Source organism: Zootoca vivipara, chromosome 7 (assembly GCF_965207765.1).
Source record: "Zootoca vivipara chromosome 7, rZooViv2.hap1.1, whole genome shotgun sequence".
Taxonomy (NCBI): domain Eukaryota; kingdom Metazoa; phylum Chordata; class Lepidosauria; order Squamata; family Lacertidae; genus Zootoca; species Zootoca vivipara.
In genome coordinates this window covers 5277301-5300571 of record NC_142590.1, presented here as the reverse complement: position 1 = coordinate 5300571, position 23271 = coordinate 5277301, and the positions used below count along the sequence as shown (strand labels likewise).

The window sequence follows — 23271 nt, the reverse complement described above, 5'->3', positions numbered from 1 at the left end:
CAGACACAACTAAGCGACTAAACAACAACAAAGTACAGTTGGCTGTTGCTTCATCCACAAGGCAGGCAGCTGGACTTCATAGCTGCCAAGTTTTCCATTTTCTCGCGAGGAAGCCTATTCAGCATAATGGAATTTCCCTTAAAAAAAGGGATAACTTGGCAGCTATGCTGGACTTGCAGACTGGATCTGCTGCCACCTTGGCATTCCCCATAAATGCTGGAGGTGCCCTCCTTCACCTTGCAGATCTTCACTCCCCTTTTCTTCCCTAGCAGGTGGGGTTGTGGTGCCATTTTGTAGTTCTCAGACACCATGGTCTGTCACCAGTAAAACATCCTCTGCTCTTTTAAATGTGCTTTTGGGGTGCAAGGCGTTATTGTTTTGTTACTGCTCATGTTATGTATCATGTATTTTGTTTTAGTATTCTGTTTGCATGCTGTGAACTGCCCTGAGATCTATGGATGAAGGGTGGTGGTTATGTTGTTTAGTCGTTTAGTCGTGTCCGACTCTTCGTGACCCCATGGACCATAGCACGCCAGGCACTCCTGTCTTCCACTGCCTCCCGCAGTTTGGTCAAACTCATGTTCGTAGCTTCGAGAACACTATCCAACCATCTCGTCCTCTGTCGTACCCTTCTCCTTGTGCCCTCCATCTTTCCCAACATCAGGGTCTTTTCCAATGATTCTTCTCTTCTCATGAGGTGGCCAAAGTATTGGAGCCTCAGCTTGTGGTGGTTATACAAATGTAATAAATAATAACAGCAAAACTGGTTAGGCTTAAATAACAAGGGGCCAGCACAAACACCTGCACTTCACACATTACAAACGTTATCCAACCAGGGCTTTTTCTTAAAAAATAAAATAAAATTCCGGGGGGGGGAGAAACTGGCCACTCCGAGGCGGCCTCTCCAGGTGAGATCCAGAGGCCACATTTTGGTGGTTCAGTTTAGCTGGCCGCGCTAACGGGACGCTGGGATTCGGCCCGCGAAAGGCTCCGAGGGTCGGAGCCCGTCATTCGCAGCGCGGGCGGGGCCTGGAGGATGCCTCTGCGTGGGGGAGGGAGAGGAGGGAGTGGGAGAGCCCATCGAAGGAGAACAGGGGGCGGGCGCGGACCAGTCGGCCCTGCCTCTCCCAGCCAGCGCCCCCTCTCCCCTCCCCTCCCCTCCGGGCATGTCGGGCGCGCCCTTTTTGCGAGTGGGGCGGGGCTGGTGCCTTGGCGCGCGCCTGCGCTGTTGTTCTGTCTCACCGCCGCTCCATCTCATCCCCCTCCCTTCATTGCAAAACAGAACCGCCAACGTCATCTGCGCCGCCGTCCCTTCGGCGGAGAGGGAAGCGGCCCGAGGCGGGGAGGCGGGGGCTCTGCTTCTGCCACCACCGTCAACCGCCACCCTGAGGGAGCGGGAAGCCGCCGGTAAGAAGCGGGCCGGGGGCCGGGGCGCTGCTCCTCCTCCGCCGGGGGGCGCTGTCCCTCGACGCCGAGAGTGGACTTCGGAGTTGTTTTGGGCTCTCTATTTCGGGAGGGGTTTTCTCTCTCTCTCTCACCCCCCTCCGGGAAACCGGCTGGGCGGAGGGGAGGGGTGCTGCTGCTGCTGCCGCTGCTGCAAAAACCTTTCTGGGACAGGAGGAGGAGGAGGGGCAACAACAAGAACAAACTTCCGATTCGGGTTAATTTCGGGGCTCTCCTTCTCTCCCCTCTCGGGGGTTGCAGCAGCCGCCAAGTTCGCACCGGTTCAAGGGATGCCAAGGAAAAGAGCCGCGCAGACTTGGGGGGGGGGGCTTCCCGCTCTGCCTCCATCCCAACTTGTGCGTGTGAGCCTCGGGGGAAGAAGGGCGGTCGAGAAATTCAGTAAATAAACGCAGCGAGGAGGTGTTAAAAGGAGACTTGGCCTCCTGTGCCGCCTTGGCAGGGAGCCTGCCTGGGAGCCGGCGATGCCGCCGTCGCCCGCTGCGGTTCTTCTGCTTTGCAGCAGCCCTTGATTGAGGGCGAAGACTTTCTGAAAGCGGCGAGACTTTGCGGCGAGGGGGGGGCGATGCTGTTGAGCTAAAGTTGCTGGATGCTCCGGATGAGCACGGAGGGGTTGCTCTGCCGGGGGTGGGGGAGGAGGTTGTCGTTGTCGATCAGCATTTTCCTTTCCTTTTAGAAAGCTGCGGGTGTTTGGTATAGATGTTCTTGTTAGACGAGGATCGATGTTAGATGAATTTTCACCCCGGCAGAGGCGAAGAATAATGGCTTGCGGTTTAATGGAAAGCTCTCCTAGCAAACATCTCGATAGATCTCGCCTGTACAAAAACTTCAGGTCCAAAGATGAATTGAATTGGGAGAGCAAATACGCAGGGCTTGTCAAGTTTTCTATTCGTTTCTCTCTGGAACTGAAACTGTGACGAAGACTGCAACGTGTTTGTCACACTTCAGCCTTCGAAGGGGCTTTACTGGCCAATCTTTCATAAACGGGCTGATTTCAGGGGAAGCTAGAAGTGGTTGTGAGTTACAGTACAACTAAATTGGGTAGAGAACCAGAAGAAAATCATTGTTAGAATTTGGTTTTTGTTTATTCACATCCAAAAGTAATTTTGTGCAGAGAATTTAATTTATTGACAAGCTGTGGAATTATTTTGTGAAGTGAAGCTAAATTCTGGTTTTTTTAAAAGATGCATTTCCAGCCCTCTTGACAAAGTTTCTTACTGTCACATACCTTAAGAAAGGGATCCACATGAGAGCCCGGAAAAAGTATTTGATTTTGCAGTAACATTTTGTTTATTCTTAGTAGCTTCGGTAGGCTCCTGAAATTATTAAGCCTGGAATTCTATTAGGGAGAAGTTCTGTTGAAATTGGAAGAGGCAAACATGATTAAAATTGTACTGCAAGCCTGAGTATGTTATAATGAGGATGACCACCTATAGGTCCACTTCTCCCACTACATATCTGGAAATGCTTCAAGATGACATTTGGAAGTGTGGCAAACAAGTTTTGTAACAAAGTTGACACATGTGGTGGCTCCTTGCTTCAACAACCTCTCATGGGCAATTAATTTTTATTGCTTTTCAAAAAAATCAACACATTAACATCAAATTAATTCACATTTAATGCAAATTTAAAAGTTGACTTCCCACCCTGCATCCATGATGTTTTTCTCCCCTCCCTTACTTGCTGCTCAATGTAACATGCATTTCCAAATTCCATTTCAATACTTAAAATATTTTAACATTTATCATGAATTTGTTCCCCTTCTTCATTTCCCATCGATTGTACATATTTTAATTCCTCCATTGACTCATATTTAACTATAACATATTTCCAAAATCTCAAGTAGAGTTACTCTTCATTGTGAGCCCACAAAATCAACAATCTCTCCTGGGGTGCACCGAGTCCTCATATTGTTGACTTTTCATTGGCAGCAGAAGACACACCTCTTTACTCAGGCTTTTGGGAAGGGTTGGAGTTTTAAACCACTCAGATATGTTTTATAATGTACCATTAATACAGTGTTTGTGATGTGTAACTCTGCTCTGGGACCAGATGGTTACAGGTTGAGTATAAAGGGTTGCATACGGTATATAAGGGTTGCATACGGTATATAATATAAGGGTTGCATACGGTAAATAATATATTAATATATCTTGGCAGAAAAAGGGCAAGCAGACAAAGAGATGGTAGAAGAGACTTTATGGGAAAACATTGTTAAAACCATTAAGACCAATGAAAAGAAGCTCTTTAAATATACAGTGGTACCTCGGTTTAAGTACACAATTGGTTCTGGAAGTCTGTACTTAACCTGAAGCGAACTTTCCCATTGAAAGTAATGGAAAGTGGATTAATCCGTTCCAGACGGGTCCACGGAGTACTTAAACTGAAAGTACTCAAACTGAAGTGTACTTAAACTGAGGTATGACTATATTATTAGCAGGGGAAAGTAGGTAAAAGTTTTCTCTCTCTCATAATGCTAGAACTTGTGAACAGCCAATGAATCTGAATGTTGGAAGATTCAGGACAGATAAGAGAACGTACAGATAAGAGAATGCAGCTCATTGTTAAACTATGGAACTTGCTCCCGCAGGAGGCAGTGATGGCCGCCAACTGAGATGCTTTTTAAAAAACAATTTGACAAATTCATGGAGGATAAGGGCTATCAACGGCTACTAAGCACAATGGCTATGTTCTGCCTTCATGGTAGGAGGCAGGAATGCTTCTGAATACCAGTTGTTGGAAGCCGCAAGAAGGGAGAGGCTCTTGTACTCGGGTCCTGCTTGGCTACTGTGAGAACAGGATGCTGGGCTAGATGGCCTGATCCGGCAGGCTCTTCTTATGTTCCTTCAAACCATACTGAGAAAAGAGTGTTAGATCAGCGGTAGAACACATGCTTTGAATGGAGAAGGTCCAAGTTTCAGTACTTGGCATTTCCAGCCAAAATGATCTTGGGTGGCAGGGCTGGCAAAGACCCATCCTTAAGACTTTGAAGAGCCACTGCTAGCCAGAATACATGATAGTGGGCTGAATGAACTACTGGACCAGTGAATTGTAACATAGGTTCATATAATTTTCTGCCAAAAACCCAATGCTTCATCTGATATGTGTTGTGATTTGGGGTCTTCCTGCATCTGTTATCTATCTATTTATTTATTATTCTGATTTGTCATGGCCAGTGGCTACTACAATAAAGTTATTTGGATTGGGCATGAATAAATAGGCTGAATCTAACTTGGCATACAAAATTAATTGCATGTGTAAATGTATATAAAAATTAAAATCTGCAGCAAGCTTTGTAATTCATAATATTCAGGAATTGGTTTTATGGAATCATAGAGCTGGAAGGGACCCCAAGGATCATCTAGTCCAACCCCCGGCAATGTAGGAATATGCAGCTGTCCTGTAGGGGGGGTCAAATGGTTATTAGTGAATAATGTGATAATGTAACTAATATAAGGTAAAGGTAAAGGACCCCTGGACAGTTAAGTTCAGTCAAAAGCAACTATGGGGTTGTCCCACTCATCTTGCTTTCAGGCCCGAGGGAGCCGGCGTTCGTCCACAGACAGCTTTCTGGGTCATGTGGCGAGCAGGACTAAACCACTTCTGGCGCAGTGGAACACTGTGTTGGAAACCAGAGCGTGGTACCTATTTATCTACTTGCACTGGTGTGCTTTCGAGCTCCTAGGGTGGCAGTTCTAATATAGTGTGACATCAGTATGTACGGTACTGTGATAATGCCATGTTCTGGGTGTGTTGTTATCTTTCTCATCTTTAGCAGCAGTTTCTCTGATTAACCCTTTAAAAAATAAGTTTTATTGATTTTCAGTGTATAAACACAATTACAAAGGGTCCTCACATTCCAACTTACCATCCCCTCCCCCACCCCGGCCTGAACAACCTTTTCGATGTAATAGTGATTCCTTCACTCTCTCTATTTTCCTCATGCTTCTTGGGTGCTGTTAAAAGATTTGCATGAATCCTCTTGCCTGAAGGTTCCACTCCTTAACTAGTACAGTATCTAATTCTTTAGTGTGTTTCATGATGGCTGTCTGTCCCCTTTTCAAAGTGGAACTCACAGGTGCAGATTAGTTTCAGTGGGTAGAATGAAAGAAATACTAATTTGATTTTTTTTTGGCGGGGGGGGGGAGGATAATGTTCTTCGTCAGGAGACATGCTGCGCACCTGATCTTTGTATTGGGGACAAGCATTTCCTAGTGGATAATATTATTAGCATGGCAGAAGTTTAAAAAGCTTTATAAAAAAAGAACCCTAAGAAGTATCCAATGTAAAATTTGACATTGGCACAAAATTAGATTTTACCATTACTGTATAATTGTCCCTAAATGTTCACATTTACATGCATTTGAAAAGGTAAATTAAATAGATATGACTGTCTTTCCAATGTTCATTTCCATTGTTTTTTCTCGTAGGAGTATGATATCATTTCTGCCCCATATATTAAAATTCAGTACGCCAAAACATACCTGCCTAAACCGAGTACATATAGCAGAATGCTCCAGGGATTTATATGATCTATGATGATTACTTAAACTTAAATTTTGTGGGCCTCAACAATACAAATTCTGTGTCAAGTAGAACCCAATTTATATTTTGCAGAATAAATATGCAATCTGGCACACTCATTCAACACCGACCTTTTCTGAGGAAGAAGCTGACAGGGGCTTGCTGGCTGAAGTGGGTAGGATGCTGGCATCAACCCAAAATTGTATGCTGGTGCCACTGCCATGGACAGGGAAGAAAAATCACAAGAGTTTACATTGGTGCACTAATGGCTTGTAGAGTTGTTTCTCAGCTTGTGCAAGAGTTCTCCATCTCAGCCTTCAAGATGGGTATCTGAACCAGCCCTGTGTGACTTATTTGCAAAACATCTGCATGCTCTGATTGGATTCCATATTGCGTATATAGTACTACTGTCTGTAATCACACCTGTTTGGCTGAGTGTTGATTGTTTCAGCCTGATGATGATGATAAGCTGTGTGGCTGCCTGCCTGTATGTCTGACCTTTGTCTATCTTCTTTTGTTTGACCCCCAAAGGTGATTAACAGGTCCTGCTTGCCTTGAAAGAGATGACTGAAAGACTGCTCTTTATGAAAGCTTCTTTGAATGGTTAATATCACACCTTAGGTTGTTAAGTTCTGGCAACAGTAAATGGGTAAGTGCTGCAATACAAAAAGAATAATACAGTATAGTGAAGCTTATATGCCAAATGGGGACTGAACGTGGCTGTCTAGCCTTTAGGACCCTCCTCAGACCACACACTTCCCTAGCATAGCTGCCAAGTCTCCTGCTGAAAAATGCGGGATCAGCAGTGGCGTGGCACCGGAAGTCACTTCTACGCATGTCCGGACATGCATAGAAGCAACTTCCGGTGCCACGCGGCCATGTCTGGGCACTGGAAATTGGGCGGTGCCAGCACCCAAAATGGAGCCTCCCTGGCAGGTAGGAAATCCGGGGGATTTACAGGATTTTTTTCAATCTGGGCTGCCAGCGGGAAACTGTTTAAAATATGGGGGTTTCCCATGATAAACGGGAGACTTGGCATGCCTTAAGTCGGGGGTCAGCAAACTTTTTCAGCAGGGGGCTGGTCCACTGTCCCTCAGATCTTGTGGGGGCGGACAGACTATATTTTGAAACAAAATACTGTATGGACAAATTCCTATGCCCCACAAATAACCCAGAGATGCATTTTAAATAAAAGGACACATTCTACTCATGTAAAAACACCAGGCAGGCCCCACAAATAACCCAGAGATGCATTTTAAATAAAAGGACACATTCTACTCATGTAAAAACATGCTGATTCCTGGACCGTCCACGGGCCAGATTTAGAAGGCTATTGGGCGGCATCCGGCCCCTGGGCCTAAGTTTGGGGACCCCCGCCTTAAGTCCTTTTGTTGACTGGAATATATCCTTGAACTGTGATAATGCCTCTTGTTTGCTTGGATGGAGAAATGCGTGTAGAAAACTTTTGTATGGCTGGAATGTAGCCTACTGTAAGAGTCACATCCACCCACATTTTTTTAGGTCCTCCTCACATGCCGATGAGGGAATGGGATCAATCCCTTGGGCTGAAAAATGTTCCCTGTCCTTGCTGTACCCAATTACTTGGGAGCAAGTCCCATTGCATTCAGTTTGACATACTTCTGAGTAGGCATGTATAAGATTGCACTGTACAGTAGGTGTTCATAAAACAATGGTTTCCCTCAATAGCACAATCACACACACAAAAACACACACACATAGAAGCCAGTCCTCTTAAAGTGGATATAGGATTTCAGTCTAAGAAGTAATTGTTTCAGGGCTAAAGTAAATTGATAACATGTAATTAGTCATTTCAGAGATGAGCTTTGTTCAAAATTAGTTTCAGCATAGGGCGTTTCCAACTACAGATGTAACTTCTCTTCCATTGCTGATTCTATATCTGTCCCCTAATGTTTCATATAGCTAATTTTCAAGTTGTAAAATGATCTGATAATACTTGAAACTAGTTTCTTAGGTTTCAGTGTTGCATTGTAAATGAGGTTTTTGAAAGACAGAAGCGATCATGAGACTACTGTAGTTTTGCAGTTGTGGGGAAACCCCCCCCCCCTTTGAACAATTCTGGAAGCGTTGGCACATTAGCATTTAGGTGCCAGTTAAAACTTTTGTGTTGGAGTTAATAAATTGTCTGATAGATTATACACCGGGGAACAAAATTTTTGTTGCATTGACACCTGCAGTTGCTCTAACCTAATTTCAACGTGCTTATTTCATATCTGAAGTCGGTTTTGTTCTGTAAGCTCTAGTTTTTTTGCAATTCATGTTTTTCATTTTTTACCATAATCTTCATTTTTTGCAATGCAAGAATTCAATCTTTTATTAAACACATAGCCAAAGTAGTAGAATATGATTATAAATGTGACATATATTGTTTGGGTCCCCCCTTTTCTCCTTTTTGAATATAGGGACAACATTTGTCCTCCTCCAGTCTGCTGTGTTCTCTGTTCTCTCCTGTGAATGAAGGTTGCAGTGAAGTGGTTTGGCTAGCTAAATAAATAAAGTGTAGCCAAAGCTGCTTTTGTGGCATGAAGTCATTACATGGGGTGGGTGTCACCTTGGCAACAGATATACATGGATTATAATTCCAGTAGGATAGAGACTGTCATATCTTTGAACATATAATTTCGAATGACTGAGGGTGACTGTGGGGCAGGAAACCAAACATTGGTAAAATACTCTTAAATTGCTGCAAGTTTCTTATTTCTGTTATCCATAAGAAGCGTTTTACAATTTTACAAATAAAATCACAATCCCATCAGAATAAGAAAGATTAAAATCACATCACAAATATAATCTCAAATATAATCCTAACAATACAGCAGCTGTACTCTCAGTCTCCTATCCTGGGCTGCATTCAGTGCCGTCCCTTCGCTAGTGGAACTGACTTCCATTTGCACCATGAAACATCTTCCTCTCCTCCCCCTGTGTGCCCTCAAAATCTGCTCTGGAGGATTGGGGGACCCCCTGAACCTGTTTGGCGGGGCATGCAAAGGACTGCAAGAGGGAGGAGAGGCAGGTGAAGTCCTGTTGCGTGAATGGAGCCTCGCCTGTCGTATATACATCTCTTCCTGATTTAAGAGACGGTACTGTATTCTGTCCTTCAGAAATCCAAATAGATCAGAAAATGCTTTTAATTATATAATTAATTATATCCTTAAATTTTTTTATAATGAAGTGACAACATTATAATTATATTATGTGGTCAACGAACAAACTATATATTTCTTATCACATTAACTTTGTTTGCTTGCTATTTGGTTTTCATGCACTATATTAAGCCCTAGATATGTGATATTTTAGGGGAGAGGATTTGTTTGATACCTATTTGGAATTTATGCATGGTATTTGTGGATTTTTGGAAACGGTGAGTTTACAATAAGGATTTTGGTTTTTTTTTTGTAGTACTGGTAACTTGATTTGATATAGTGGATGATAGTGTTATTTTTGTATTTTATTCTGGCTGCAGAAAGGGTCATCATTCTGAAATGGACATTGGATTTGACAAAGTCAGTCTTTCTTCTGAAACTGTTTTGGTAGTAAATCAGGAAGAATATGTCTTCGTTAAAAAGCATCCTGAAGATCTGTGTGCAAAAGATGAGAAATTTCAGCTGACGGTAAAATTTCCTTGATTTTTATTTAAAAACAAATTTTAGCAGTTTTAACATTTATGTGGACCCAGGTGGCGCTGTGGTTAAACCACTGAGCCTAGGGCTTGCTGATCAGAAGGTCGGCGGTTCGAATCCCTGTGACGGGGTGAGCTCCCATTGCTTGGTCCCAGCTCCTGCCAACCTAGCAGTTCGAAAGCACGTCAAAATGCAAGTAGATAAATAGGAACCGCTACAGCGGGAAGGTAAACGGCGTTTCCATGTGCTGCTCTGGTTTGCCAGAAGCGGCTTTGTCATGCTGGCCACATGACCTGGAAGCTATACGCCGGCTCCCTCGGCCAATAATGCGAGATGAGCGCGCAACCCCAGAGTCGGTCACGACTGGACCTAATGGTCAGGGGTCCCTTTACCTTTAACATTTCAGTGATGGCCCATAAGTAGCATTCTATTCTAAAAATGGACCTAAATTAATTGTGAAATGATGCCTATTGTACAGTTAAGTGTGAATAAGGAATTGTGTCGCTTTTTGTAGCTCATTCTGCCTTGCCAGTTTGTGTGGTATGTATGCTTCAAGGTCATTGTCTTCTTAAGAAATAAGCTTTTAGAAGGCTATTTAACTTAATATTAACATAATATGATTCTGTATTGTCTAATTATGTGAGTAAAGATTAGACATGAGGTGAGAATATGACTACATGGTTAAACCATCTTAAATGAAATTTATTTTTCCAGATATCGACAATTCAGAAATATCCTATCTCTGTGAATGGAACTGTGAAGGATTTAATTTAATTTTGTGAAATCTTACAGATTCAAAAATCTCTCCCTGTGTTCTGCCTTCTACAGATGCTTCCAAACAAAGATGAACAAATGGAGAAAGCCGTGGAAGAGATACTAAGAGATTCTGATAAAGGCCAGAAGCTTGATACTACTGATTGTGTAGACTTGAGTGGTGATTGCAGGCAGTCACTTGGATATGTCAGCCAGTCCCCTATGCATTTTCTACTGGATTCTCCCACCACAAGTACTGGCTTTAATATTTAGCATATAAGGGAAAATGTGGGGGATGCAAAACAAAAACTGGATGGTGGTTGGGAAGTCTGTTTTCTCTTACAGAAGAATGAAACTCTCATTATTATTTGTTTTGTTAAGCAAACTTTGCTTGTTTTTCCTTGCCATTATTTTTGAACATGGCCTGGATTGCTCCAGTGTAACTTTTATGTGGACTGACTTGGAAAAAACTGTTTAGCAATGCCCTTTTAAAACAGATAATAACCAAGAATCCTTTAGCAAACTGCAAAAATGTAGTTAGCAAATACTTGTTTTAACTGTAGCCATTGAAAACAAATGCAAATTGAAAGATATTTTTGGGGAAATATTCCAATTTGGTCTTTGAGCTTCTAAATAAAAGTTAGGTACTTGTGCAATAGCCAGCAGCTACTCCTCTTTGTAATTTTTAAAATGGTGTGTGGGGTCACACTTGGTGGCTCTTCTATTTGCAAGTGACAAATTAGGAATACCTGAAAAATAAACTCAAAATGGTGTTGTCAACTCAACACTGTTAAAAATCTGCTTTAGGGTAAAAACCAGCACTTTTGTACTTGAGCAGCTTTGGAAGTCAATGTAAGCCATGACCATGACCAGCTGCAACCTTTAAATAGACTTCAAGGACAGCTTGAGTCCACTTCTGCAGTTAGATGTTGAATGACTGTTGCAAGGAAAGGAGATCATTGTGGGTAATGACTGAATTTTATTCACTTTCAGATGTTTTGTCAGATACAGCCTATTCCCCTACTGTACCCCCAGAAGAGGAGAGTGTATTGTTCAACAAACTGACATATCTTGGATGTATGAAGGTTTCTGCTCCTCGCAGTGAATCAGAGGCACTGTGTGCCATGGGAACTATGAAGAGCTCAAGTAATTCACCTTTCCCCGTAACTCTGTATGTTCCAAATATCCCAGATGGTTCTGTCAGGTGAGTTACACCTGCTTTTTAAAATCATAATATATATTCATACTTTTGTGCATACAGACAAATAGGACGCACCCGACCATAGGAAGCATCTAGTTTTTAGAGGAAAACAAGAAAAATATATATTTTGCTTTCTTTAATTGTCCTAGGCTCTGGCTTTTGCGCAGGCTCTGGCTCTGGCACGGGCTCTGGTTTTGCGTGGGCTCTGGGCGGGCTCTGGCTCTGGCTCTCGCATTCGCTCCATAGGACGCACAGACTCTCCCCCTTCCTTTTTGGGAGGGAAAAAGTGTGTCTTATGGAGCGAAAAATACGGTATATGCTTAGTTTACTTCTTCCTCCTTTAGTTATATGGGGTTTTTTTTTTGTGGGGACACTAAATGCCAACATGGGCCTAGCAAGAGAGCAGGAGTGGATTCATGCATACAAGATGCACAGGAAACCTTTTTGTGACTTTTTTGAATGCCATCATGGCATTCCCATCCTCAAAGCACCCCACATACTGTTGGGGGCTAAATAAATGTTCTCACCAAGAGGGAGTGCTCATTTTAGTGCTCTGTGTGTGTGTGTGTGTGTGTGTTGTTTTTGTTATTATGCTATGTGTTACTGTTGTTTATATTGTAAACCACGACGCTGTGAACTTCAGATGAGGGGCGGTATAGATTTTTTTTAAATAAATAAACCTAACAAGTGGCTTTCTAGCCTGGGAATTGCAGAGGAAAGTCGTTCAGCTTGGAGCAGCACATCTCCTTTGAGCGCAAATGGTTTCTCCTGTGCAGAGGGGCTGCGCTAGTTGTTCTCAAAGCTAGTTTGAGGTGCCACGATCCAAGCAAGGTGCTGTGTAGCAGCGCACGTGTAATACGGTGTAACCACCCTCCTGACCCGGAATTCCTGCTGCTTAGCCTTCCTGAGATGGTGGCAATGTTGGGGGGCATGCAGGTGAACCAGTGGGACTACCACCCCCAATCCAGTGCTTGTTCTGGTGCACTTGCACAGCTCCAACAAGCAGCAACACAAGTGGCAGGAGAGTTACTCTGCCCCATGGCTTGCACTGCTGTTGCTTCTCTGTGCAGAACCAGACATCCACACATGTTACTTGGTGGATCAAGAGCAGCGGTTGTAAAGTGGCATGCAGACATGGAAAATGTTGTGGAGAACATCCATACTTGTTTGTGCTTTTAATGTATACCCCAAGCTCCTTTATTCAGCAAATGATGTGGGAAGAAGGCTGGTTTTGAATGTGGCTCTCCTTAGTTTGACTAGGGGAAGCATGGTGTGGGAGGGGCAGTATAAAGCGAGAAAGTGTTTCTCCCTTAGTGCTTCCTCCCTGCCATACTGTGTCAGGTTCTTTTATTCATTTGTGAAGCTCCACAAGACAGGATACAAACGGTGAAACTTTTAATGAGTTCACATTTGTACATATTAAAAACACTGACATTTTGCCTGTTGATGCACACAGGATTTCCAGTGAAATAAATGAGAATAGTAATAGATTTTTAAAATCTATTTAACTTTTTTGCTTAAGGTGTTAATATTGATGATTTTAGTTGGAATAGAATGACCTAGGTTTCCTAATGTGTTGTGAACATTTTCAGTGTTAATCAGAATATTTCAGATTAATAAAGTTTTTATTTAGATTTCAAAAGTGGCAAGTAAATTTCTCTCTTTGGGACTTGCTGAGTGACAAAAGTCTTTCAATTTCCTCCTCCTTATTTAGAATAATAGATCAGTCCACTGGTACAGAAATTGCTTCTTTCCCAATCTACAAAGTCTTATTTTGTGTCCGTGGGAAAAGTGGAACTTTGGAAAGTGATTGCTTTGCATTTACTGAGAGCTTCTGTGGCAGTGATGAGTTCCAGATTCATGTCTTCTCTTGCAAAATTAAAGAGGCAGTGAGTAGAAAGTATTGTTTTTAATGAGCCCTTTACAAACTTTTTGAAGAGTGTACCTATCCTTTCCAGTTAATACTATTGTATGCTGTTTCCACTTCAAATACAAAATTTCATATTATACTAGAACAGCATCGTCAGTCTGACGTGAAGAAGCCATTTTAAACTTTGTAGGCTATATTTCATATGGAAATGGCATGGTTAGAGCTGCATGGGGGTTTATTTTTTATTTGCATTTGTCATATAACATCCCATTTTAATAGATTGATGACTTAAGTGTATATGACCTAAGGTTTGATCCCAACATTTTGTTTCACAATTGTCCTGTCTGTTGTGCTAGAATTTCTTTGAGCCAAAGCTGTTCAGTAGTGTGAGATAACCACTTCGGCTAATGTGTTCCACTTGCATGCTTAGCTTTTTGTATCATAAATTATTGGCTTAATCACAGTCTTCCCCACTTCTCTTCTATCCTCCTCCTCCCTCCTCTTTTGGTGCAATTTTAGGTCAGCCGAATTTTGTATAGTTTTTCAACAGCATTCAAACGTTCCTCCAAACAAGCATCAGATCACATAAAGGACACTATTGTTCCAACTCCTGACAGTGATACATTCACTTTCAGTGTTTCTTTAGAGGTCAAAGAAGATGATGGTAAAGGAAACTTCAGGTAAATGGAAGAAGTTTTTTTTAAAACTCATTAAAAAGATCAGCTGTTTCATCTGTATAGTTAAATTTCTTTTGCAAAGTTTGTTAAAATTGTTGGGTGCCCATCTCTAAGGAGCTCAGAACAGCATACATAATGTTGCTTATTAGGGTGCCAGCATGAAGGGACGGGGGGGGGGGTAATAGATTGTCTTTCCTGGTACCTGATAGTCCAGTGGGTCTGATCCAGGCTAAAAGCCTGTAACAATGTGGAAACAACATTGGCCCCAACAAATTGCACATCAGAAGCTGTGCAAGAACAAAAGAAGCAATATTCTGAACAGTGAACTTCACCTTGTATAAAATATAATGGAGTATATTTTTGGGGTTTCCTTAGAAGTTATTCAGTTTTTCCTGAAGCAAATGGTCTTGAATTTACAGCAGACATTTTGTAATAGTTTTCTATATTATAGTCTATGATTGCTAAATGGATGCTAATGATTTGTTATTCTTATGAAATTTTCTTTAGCCCAGTACCAAAGGACAGAGAGAAACTTTATTTCAAACTGAAACAGGGAGTTGAGAAGAAAGTTGTGATCACTGTACAACAGATTTCCAACAAAGAATTAGCAATTGAAAGGTATTGCTTGAAACTATCAGTGTTGAAATGCTCTTTAATTATATTTTCAATGACCTTGCAAGGTGGTATTGGCCTAGCCAAACCAAAAAATGATAATGAATATGTTCTGCTTCAATCCATCATAATCTAAATGGCTTATCAATTTGTTTCTAGTCCCAGTTTAAAGTACTGGTCTTCAGTACTTTAAATTGGGACTGGAAACGCATTGCTTTGGGAACAGATTATTTGAAGGACCCCCTAGACCTGTATAAACCTGCCTGCTGATTGACCCCATATTGTCTGCCACCAGGGAAGGTGAGAATGGTGGGCTACCTGCCTTTTTAGTGTGTCCCTTTCACCAACATCTGCATCACACATCCTCTCTCGTTTTTAAATGGATCCTGCAGGCTCATTGTTTGTTAGCTTTTCCCTGAATTTATTTAATTTATTTAGTCTCTTTATTAAACCACTTACTGTCCACAGTTCTTGAGGCAGTTTACAATAAGGAAAATGCAAATACACAATCAAGCAACATAAATATACAATACTGATATCCATAGTAACCGTATTTGTATAGCTAACAGGGCCGTCTTAAGCGCCCCTGGCGCCGTGGAGCGACGGATCCCTCCAGCGCCCCCCCGCCCCATTTCCCCTCCGGCGCCCCCCACCCCGTTTCCCAGCGCAGTGGGCGGGCGCAGCGCGGCTGACACAGGCGCTGCTGCGCGGCGGGCAGGCACAGCGCAGTTGCCATGGGCACAGCTGCGCGGCGGACCGGCGGGCTGGCCAGCGGGCGGGCGGGCGCAGCTCACGGCGCCCTCCTGGCGGGCCGGCGCTGTGGTGCCCCGCGCCACCCAGCCTGGCCGCAGGGCCAGCCCTGATAGCTAATAGCTAAACCAGCTAAAACCAGGCCGGCCCTGGTTTTTCCATCCATTGTGGGGCTATAGAAACATCCATTGTGGGGCTATAGAAATGGAGAAGTTGTCTTCCACCACTAGAGCTGGGGGATATATTGGCAAATTGTCTGAAACCAGTATAGCGTTCAGGCAGGGGCATAGCATGTGCTCTTGCTGCCTGGGGCGCATCATGCACAGCGGGAGGCAGAGGGAGCCCAGCCCAGCAGCCCAGCCCTTGCCACTGCTTCAGGGTGCACTCATGCTGCCCTGGCAACCCCTGTGTAACCCAAGAGCAGTACTGGTGTGCTCTGGGAAGCTCATTTGGAAACGTGGCTTCTTCCAGCCCTGCAAGTGGCAGCATTGCACCCTGACAGTGTGGCGTGCGTGCGCCTTCCACCAGGGCGGTGTGGAAGTCCCCTGAAGCAGCGGCGAGGGCAATGCGAGTGTACCTTTCACGCTGCCCCTGGCAGCTCTCTGTGGCTTTGTGAAGCTGGGATAGGACTGTCAGATGCCAACCCAGCTTTGCAGTGCAGTGCTGGGTTGACAGGGCAGCGTGAAGAGCAAAATGTGTCCCCCAAACTGTGCCTGGGATGACCACCCCTCCCTGCCCTGATTTCAGACATTTTGAGCTGGCAATACTTCGTGGTGGTCAGGGAGCTGCAAAGTATTCCCAGCTCAAATGGCCTGCAGATGGCAAAAGCACAGGTAGGCAGACAATTTACCGGTTTCAGACAATTTACCAATATATTGCCCAGTCAGTCTTTCTCCCTGCTATGCACAGAACCAACCTAAATGCACACCCCTGGGAGCAAAGAGAAAGATTTCTGGAGATCCCTTCATGGATCTCACATTGTGTCTATTAGTTTCCTCCCTTAATCCAGTAGCATGGTGTGTGTGTGGTGTGTGGAGGCTGAAGGGGGCACAATCAGGTGCCCCCATGACAACTTCCTTCATTGGAGCCTGGCTCTAGCATGCGAGGGAGCTCCCACCCAGCCGTAGCTCCACTCCTAGGTCAGACCAGACCGGGGGGGGGGAGTTGGCAGCAGCTTCCCCACCCACCCCTCTCCTCCACTGGACTGTGCTCGAAGGAGTGGTCAGCTTCCTTTTGCCCAGCCACAGCTCTGCTCCCGGGTCAGGTCTGACCTGGGGGCGGAGTGGAGAGTCGTCAGCAGTGTTACTATGGTGGCGCTCCTCTCTTTCACTGGGCTGCATGTGGGAGGATGCTGCCAGGCTGAGCTGCAGCTGGCAGCTCCACTCTCGGGTCAAGCCTGAACCAGGGGTGGGGAGAGGAGAATCGGTGGCAGAGTTGCTGTCCCTATCCTCAGCTGGGCACTGCCGTGCAAGGATGCTACCAAGACAGCATTCTCTCGCTTGGGCACAGCGGGCTCCCTCCATGCCATGCCCCTTCAGTGGTGCGCCCCATGTTTTTGCTCCAGGCGGTGGGGGCATATGCTCTGCCACTTCCCTTAATAATAAAACAAGACTTCTGAACACATTTTCTTAAGTTGCACTGAAAAAGAAACTACCCTAGGTGGCAACCTTCTCATAAGATTTTAAACAGATTGTTTCATATAGGAAACTTTCCCCCTGCAGTATGATTTAAACACACACACACACACACACACACACACACACACACACACACACACAAAACACCACCCATAGAGCTGCAACTGGTTTGTATTTGTTTTTATATGCTTTTTTGCTTTTTCCAGATTTTTTTTAAAAACCAGGGTTGAAGATAATAAGTTTTGGGCAACTAAATATTAAGGGGAACATTGCATACCAATGACTGTAATTTAATAGGAAGAAATCTCAGATTATATATACAGTGGTACCTCTACTTACGAATTTAATGCGTTCCGAACACACATTTGTAAGTCGAAAAAATTTGTAAGTCGAATCCCATAGGAATGCACTGGGAGAAAAAATTTGTAAGTCGAAGCAACCCTATCTAAAAATTCGTAAGTAGAAAAAATCCTATCTAAACCGCATCTAAGATGGTGGATGGAGCTCCATTCGTAAGTAGAAACATTCGTAAGTAGAGTTATTCGTAAGTAGAGGTACCACTGTACACACACACACACACACACACACAAATTTAGATTTGGATTGATTAATGAATTTTAGGTTGAGGATAGTTGATTTTTTTTTGTAGATTAGAATTGGTTGTGAGATAATGGAAAAATTGTGTTAGAATGATTTAAGATGATAAAATGAAAATTGCTTAATTTAGATTTAAAAATGGACCCAGTGTGGGGGGAATCGAGGAAGTCCACAATGTCAAGTTAATGTAAGAATTGATATGTTTTTCTTTTTTTCTTTTTTGTCTATGTCTTATTTTTATTTCTTTTTGCCTTTTTGTTTTTGCTTTTGTGAATTTTTGTATTTTGAAATGTTTGAAAATCAATAAATATTATTTGGGAAAAAAAGAGATTCCTGCATTGCAGGGGGTTGGGCTAGATGACCCTCTGGGACCTTTCCAACTCTACAATTCTATGATTATCCCTCAGTTTTTAAAGAGTATTAATTACCTCCTGGACAAATTTTCTTCTCCTGTTCCACCACCCCATGAAGGACAAGGGACGAGCCAACACATGTTAAACTGCACCTCTCAGAAAAACATGTACACTCTTAGGCCGCAAGAATGGATACATAGCTTTAGACTTGGAAAATAGTAGTTGATAATATATTGATAAAAATCAGCTTTCTTTCTTTTTTTAAGTGACTCTTCTGTTGCTTTCTGTATATCATTTGTAGGTGCTTTGGGATGCTTCTAAGTCCAGGTCGAAATGTCAAAAACAGTGAAATGCACTTACTGGATATGGCAAGTATTATTACTATATGTAACTAGTAGAGACTGCAGGAATAATAATAATAATAATAATAAATTTTTATTTATACCCCGCCCTCCCCAGTCAAAAACCGGGCTCAGGGCGGCTGACACCAACAGAACCACAATAAAACATAAAAACAATTAATTAAAATACAGATTAAAATACAGTATTAAAATTTAAAGTGCAGCCTCATTTCAAGTAGGCCATAAGTGGCTGACACCAACAGAACCACAATAAAACATAAAACAATTAGTTAAAATACAGATTAAAATACAGAATTAAAATTTAAAGTGCAGCCTCATTTCAAGTAGGCCATAAATCCAAGCCATGAGGGAGAAAAACACAGGGGTCAGGCTGAGTCTAACCCAAAGGCCAGGCGGAACAGCTCTGTCTTGCAGGCCCTGCGGAAAGATGACAAATCCCGCAGGGCCCTGGTCTCCTGGGAAAGAGCGTTCCACCAGGTTGGGGCCAGTACTGAAAAGGCCCTGGCTCTAGTAGAGGCCAATCTAGCCATCTTATGACTCGGGATCTCCAGAATATTATTGTTTGTGGACCTTAAGGTCCTCCGCGGGGCATACCAGGAGAGGCGGTCCCGTAGGTACGAGGGTCCCAAGTCGCATAGGGCTTTAAAGGTCAAAACCAGCACCTGTTAATGCAGTTCTTAATTTATTTTCTTTTTAAATAATGTTACGGTATCCAAAGTAATTATTGCAAAATCCACCTGAATGAACATATTTTTGCCCAGGGTGGAAATTGAAATCCCCATGCTTCTTAATGGTACTGTAAGTGTTTCCGAGAATATGTCTCAGTAACGGTTGTGTTTCATCAGAAATCCTCTGGAGTCTATTATTGGTTCATTTTATTGCATGAAGCTGAGCCCCTCACGAAAGAGGCTCCCTTTCTTATGATTTTTCATGTGATGTCCCAGGAGATATCACCAACGGGCTTGCTTTTTTCGAAGCAGATCTATCTGCTGCTGAGAAAGGTCTCTTGCTTGATTCATACGCCAGGCTAGAATCATTCTCCCTCATCCCCTTAACAAAGTTGTTTATGGTTGGCTAGGATTGCTTACAAGTAACTATTGTGCTGTTCTTTGGAGTGAGCTGCATTTGCAGTGAAGAGTATATATGATTATTGCAGGAGAAGGAGGGGAATGAGAGGGTCCTTTCCCTAGAAAGGAACTGGGGGTGTGAAGACTCTTAAGGGCAAAGATGAATGTTTCAAAAGAGGATCCTTAGATGAGATATTCAGCTGTGGTGTGAAGCTGGTATTCTTGTGGCTTCACATTTTTAATAATTGCCATACATGCCAGTGAACTGAGCTCTGGTTCAACCATCATTCTTGCCGCTCTCCTCATTCTTCATATGTGCTGCTTGCCTGTGTGTATGCCTGTGAATGTTTGAAATGTTGCAAGAATGTGTGTTCCTGTTCATCCATTATCACATTAAAAAATGTTACAACCCTTGCAAAAGTTTCTAAAACTGCTCAGGTGTATGTATATTTGGGTGTGAAAATATCAGAAGCAAAGCCAGTTATCAACACTAAGTTATCAACAATCAGCTTCTGCTGCAGGCTTGCAGAATTGTTTCCTTTGCAAAAATAAAATAAAATAATAACTTGACCCTAGAGAGGTACTTTGACACCTCTTTAAACTTGACTCCACTACTCAACAAAAGTTACATTTGTCTTTCTAATATATTTATTTTCTGACTCAATTTTGCAGCGAGTTAAATACATTACGTCATATATATAATTATTAACAAGTCTTCGTACCAAGTTGGATAGGGAATGATTCCTTGACACTATTAACATTTTCTGCATCTCTTCATACCATTAATTCTACGGTGTGCCTTGGGCAGATTTTTTGTATGCTATAATTGTGAATTGATTGTAAATTACACAATTAGACTGCTTAAATGTTAGGATTGGAGCTGTTGTCACTATCCATTAGCACTATCTTCTAAAATATATATCATTTGTTGTACCTAATGCTCTGCTCCTACTTAGTGCAGAAACAATAGTGAATTTCTGGCTACTAGCTCCATGTTCCACATGGAAGTACTTTTATGGAAATTGGAAATGACCTGGGAGTTGCTCTTCTACAACCCAGCTGGAGCTGGCAAGGCTAGCTTAAGTCATTTAAACTGTTTATGAGTAAATTTATACAATTGCATATTTGTGGTAAGAACCATCAACTTTTCTGACGTTACTCTGCTGCACTAGCTAGGCAGATCTTATCACTGATACCATTATTTTCAGAAGTATCACGTGATGCCTGGGGCCTGCAAACTGTATACAATTTGTACCTGAAATGTGAAGCTGCCAGCCAGAAGGGCAACATGTTAGCTTTATTTGTACTAAGCTCCTACACTAACTTGGAAAATTGCAATTAGAATGAACAGCCTTACCAGAGGGTAGTTTAGATAAACAATTGAAAATTTAGAGTTTATCCTTTTGAATGTTTGTGTTATTAGGAGTCCATGGGGAAAAGCTTTGATGGAAAAGCATATATTATTACTGGGATTTGGAATCCTAATACACCTACCTTTGTAGTACTAAATGAGGAAACTCCTAAAGGTAATTATGCATTTTAATGCTATTTGTAAACTTTTTACTTTATATAATTGCTAGAGACTCTTGGTGATCAGCTCACAACAAGAGTAAAGAAACACAAATTTGCAAAGCTTCTTATACACTTCTTGGGCTCATTTCCCCCTCCTCTGTAAATGTGCGCACGCAAGGGGGTCACAAGTACATATAAGGAAGATCCGTGTCCGGTCCTGTGCATAAACACATGCTGACTCATGCTACCCCGGTAGCATCCTCGAGTGGGGGCTTGAATTCCTATCTATCTTGCCTGCTCTTTTTGTCAGACTGCTAGCATCAGACAAGACAGTCATCCGGCCTTGATAGCAAGCTGGGCATCCTGTTCCTTTTGCTTACATTACCCTTTGGCACACAGAGAGAGGCAAAGAAAAAAAGCATTTTAAGCAAGACATCCCAGAGATATTGGGGGGGGGGCTAAGCCATACAATCAGACTTATACAATGCAACTATATGATCAGATTTAGCTCAATAATACAATTGGCAAACCCCTCCCTTCACAAGTGGGTTGAGGAACTAGTGTAACCTCCAGCTGTATGGAGCATGCTTCATGCACTGAATTGGACAATAGCATAACAGTGCTTTGACACTAGGTGTACTGTGATTCAGTTTGAAAGTACCAAACCTATGTCAAGGGTTCAGATAAGAAAAGCAAGACAGTTAGAGAAAGGGAGGAAACACAAGGGGAAGAGAAATATCAGACGTCAAAAGCCTGGGAGCAGTTTAAATGCTATTTAAACCTTTACAAAAAAAGTGAAATGTGGAGAGTTCCAGAAAAAAAGGGGATGGTGATTTAGAGGGTGGGGGGCATGAAACAGTAGCAACTCATAGTTTAGACAAGAGAAAACTGTCAGAGTATTTTTGATCTTGTTTCCAATGTTATTAAATACCTTTATGCTATAACATTTAATCGTCAATTATTTTATGTACTACAGATAAGTGTGTGTACATGACTGTGGCTGTAGATATGGTGGTCACAGAAGTGGTTGAGCCAGTTCGTTTTCTGCTGGAGACACTTGTACGTGTGTATCCTGCCAATGAGCGCTTCTGGTATTTCAGCAGAAAAACTTTCACAGAAACATTCCACATGAAACTGAAACAGGTAATCCTCTCCCCCCCCCTTTCAGTAAACAAGGGTAAAAAACATATTTAAAAGACAATACGAAATGATTCTTCACTGCCCAACTGGAGCCCCTAGGTAGAACGTGGCCTCTAAAGGAATGGTGTTTGGCCTGCAGTTGTCAACCCAGTAGCAAAAAAGGGGCATAGAGGGGTGAATGCCTGTGTCTTTACAGCTAATTGGAAGACTTTTTGGGAACTGCAAACTTGGCCTGCCACCTTCACCCCCTACTTGGAGTGGCTTTTCAGGAAAATGTAATGGCTGACCAAGACGTAAATTGTTGAAGTGGTTCAGTTGCTGTAGTCCAGCAGAGGAATACCAAGTGAGTTTAGGATTCACTTGCAGATATTTAGCTTCACCTTCCATTATCAGAGGTAAATGACACATTCCAGCCAGGCAAAGAAAGTCAAGGAAGTTGCAAAGCATGGTCATTTTAGGGCATCGTCTGGTGAGAGTCCTAAGGGCAGTGGCAGACTTTGGGCTCTTCAGATTTCAGTGGTGCACTGCAACACTAAAATTTGGCATTCCCCTGCCTATTGTGCTCTATTCTACATCATTGTTGTGGCACCCCAAATGCTGGCACCCAGTGTGGAGAAACCAGTCGTGCTACACTAAAACAACCTTTGCTAAGGGCCAAACCGAGGTCTGGAGAGCCATAATTGCATGGGGGAATAGGGTTGTTTTGTTCTGTTTTGTTTTTAAACGGGTTCCAAGCCATAGAGGGTCAGAAATCTGCACACAACATGCAAAAGTGGTTGGAGCAGTGGATGTACGTTTTCCCTCTGCATGCTGCTTTCTACACACTCATATACCCTCTGCTATCCAGGCAGGCAAAATAGCATTACCTGCAGAGAAAAGGTGCCGTTTGGGGAGAGTCCTGAGACAGAGAGGCTTGGAGGGCTTCATTTGGCCCCAGGGCCTGAAGTGCCGCACCTCTGGCATAAGTGGTGGGAATTTGGGAGAAAATGAAACAGATTCTAAGAGTTCTGATCTAGATTATCCATGTGAGGTTCTACAGGACTCAATTTTATCCCCCATGTTGTTTAAAATCTAAATGGAACTGCTGAGTGGCATC

General features: G+C 42.9%; 1 protein-coding gene across 3 annotated transcripts in view; it reads left to right on the top strand.

The window, feature by feature from the left end:
* The first annotated feature begins 1315 nt into the window (after positions 1 to 1315).
* Positions 1316 to 23271, top strand: part of RABGAP1L (RAB GTPase activating protein 1 like) — a 132838-nt gene continuing 110882 nt past the window's right edge. For 2 of the 3 annotated variants that reach the window (XM_035123633.3, XM_035123631.3), the window contains exons 1-11: positions 1316 to 1407; positions 6517 to 6634; positions 9488 to 9635; positions 10473 to 10650; positions 11391 to 11601; positions 13313 to 13487; positions 13988 to 14148; positions 14653 to 14763; positions 18396 to 18462; positions 20947 to 21049; positions 22012 to 22178. In XM_035123633.3, coding sequence (XP_034979524.3) covers positions 9507 to 9635; positions 10473 to 10650; positions 11391 to 11601; positions 13313 to 13487; positions 13988 to 14148; positions 14653 to 14763; positions 18396 to 18462; positions 20947 to 21049; positions 22012 to 22178 — 1302 coding nt within the window. In that variant the 5' untranslated portion in view covers positions 1316 to 1407; positions 6517 to 6634; positions 9488 to 9506. Of the gene's footprint in view, positions 1408 to 1776; positions 1800 to 6516; positions 6635 to 9487; positions 9636 to 10472; positions 10651 to 11390; positions 11602 to 13312; positions 13488 to 13987; positions 14149 to 14652; positions 14764 to 18395; positions 18463 to 20946; positions 21050 to 22011; positions 22179 to 23271 lie in introns of those variants that run through there. The other variant, XM_035123632.3, reaches the window with a different exon arrangement.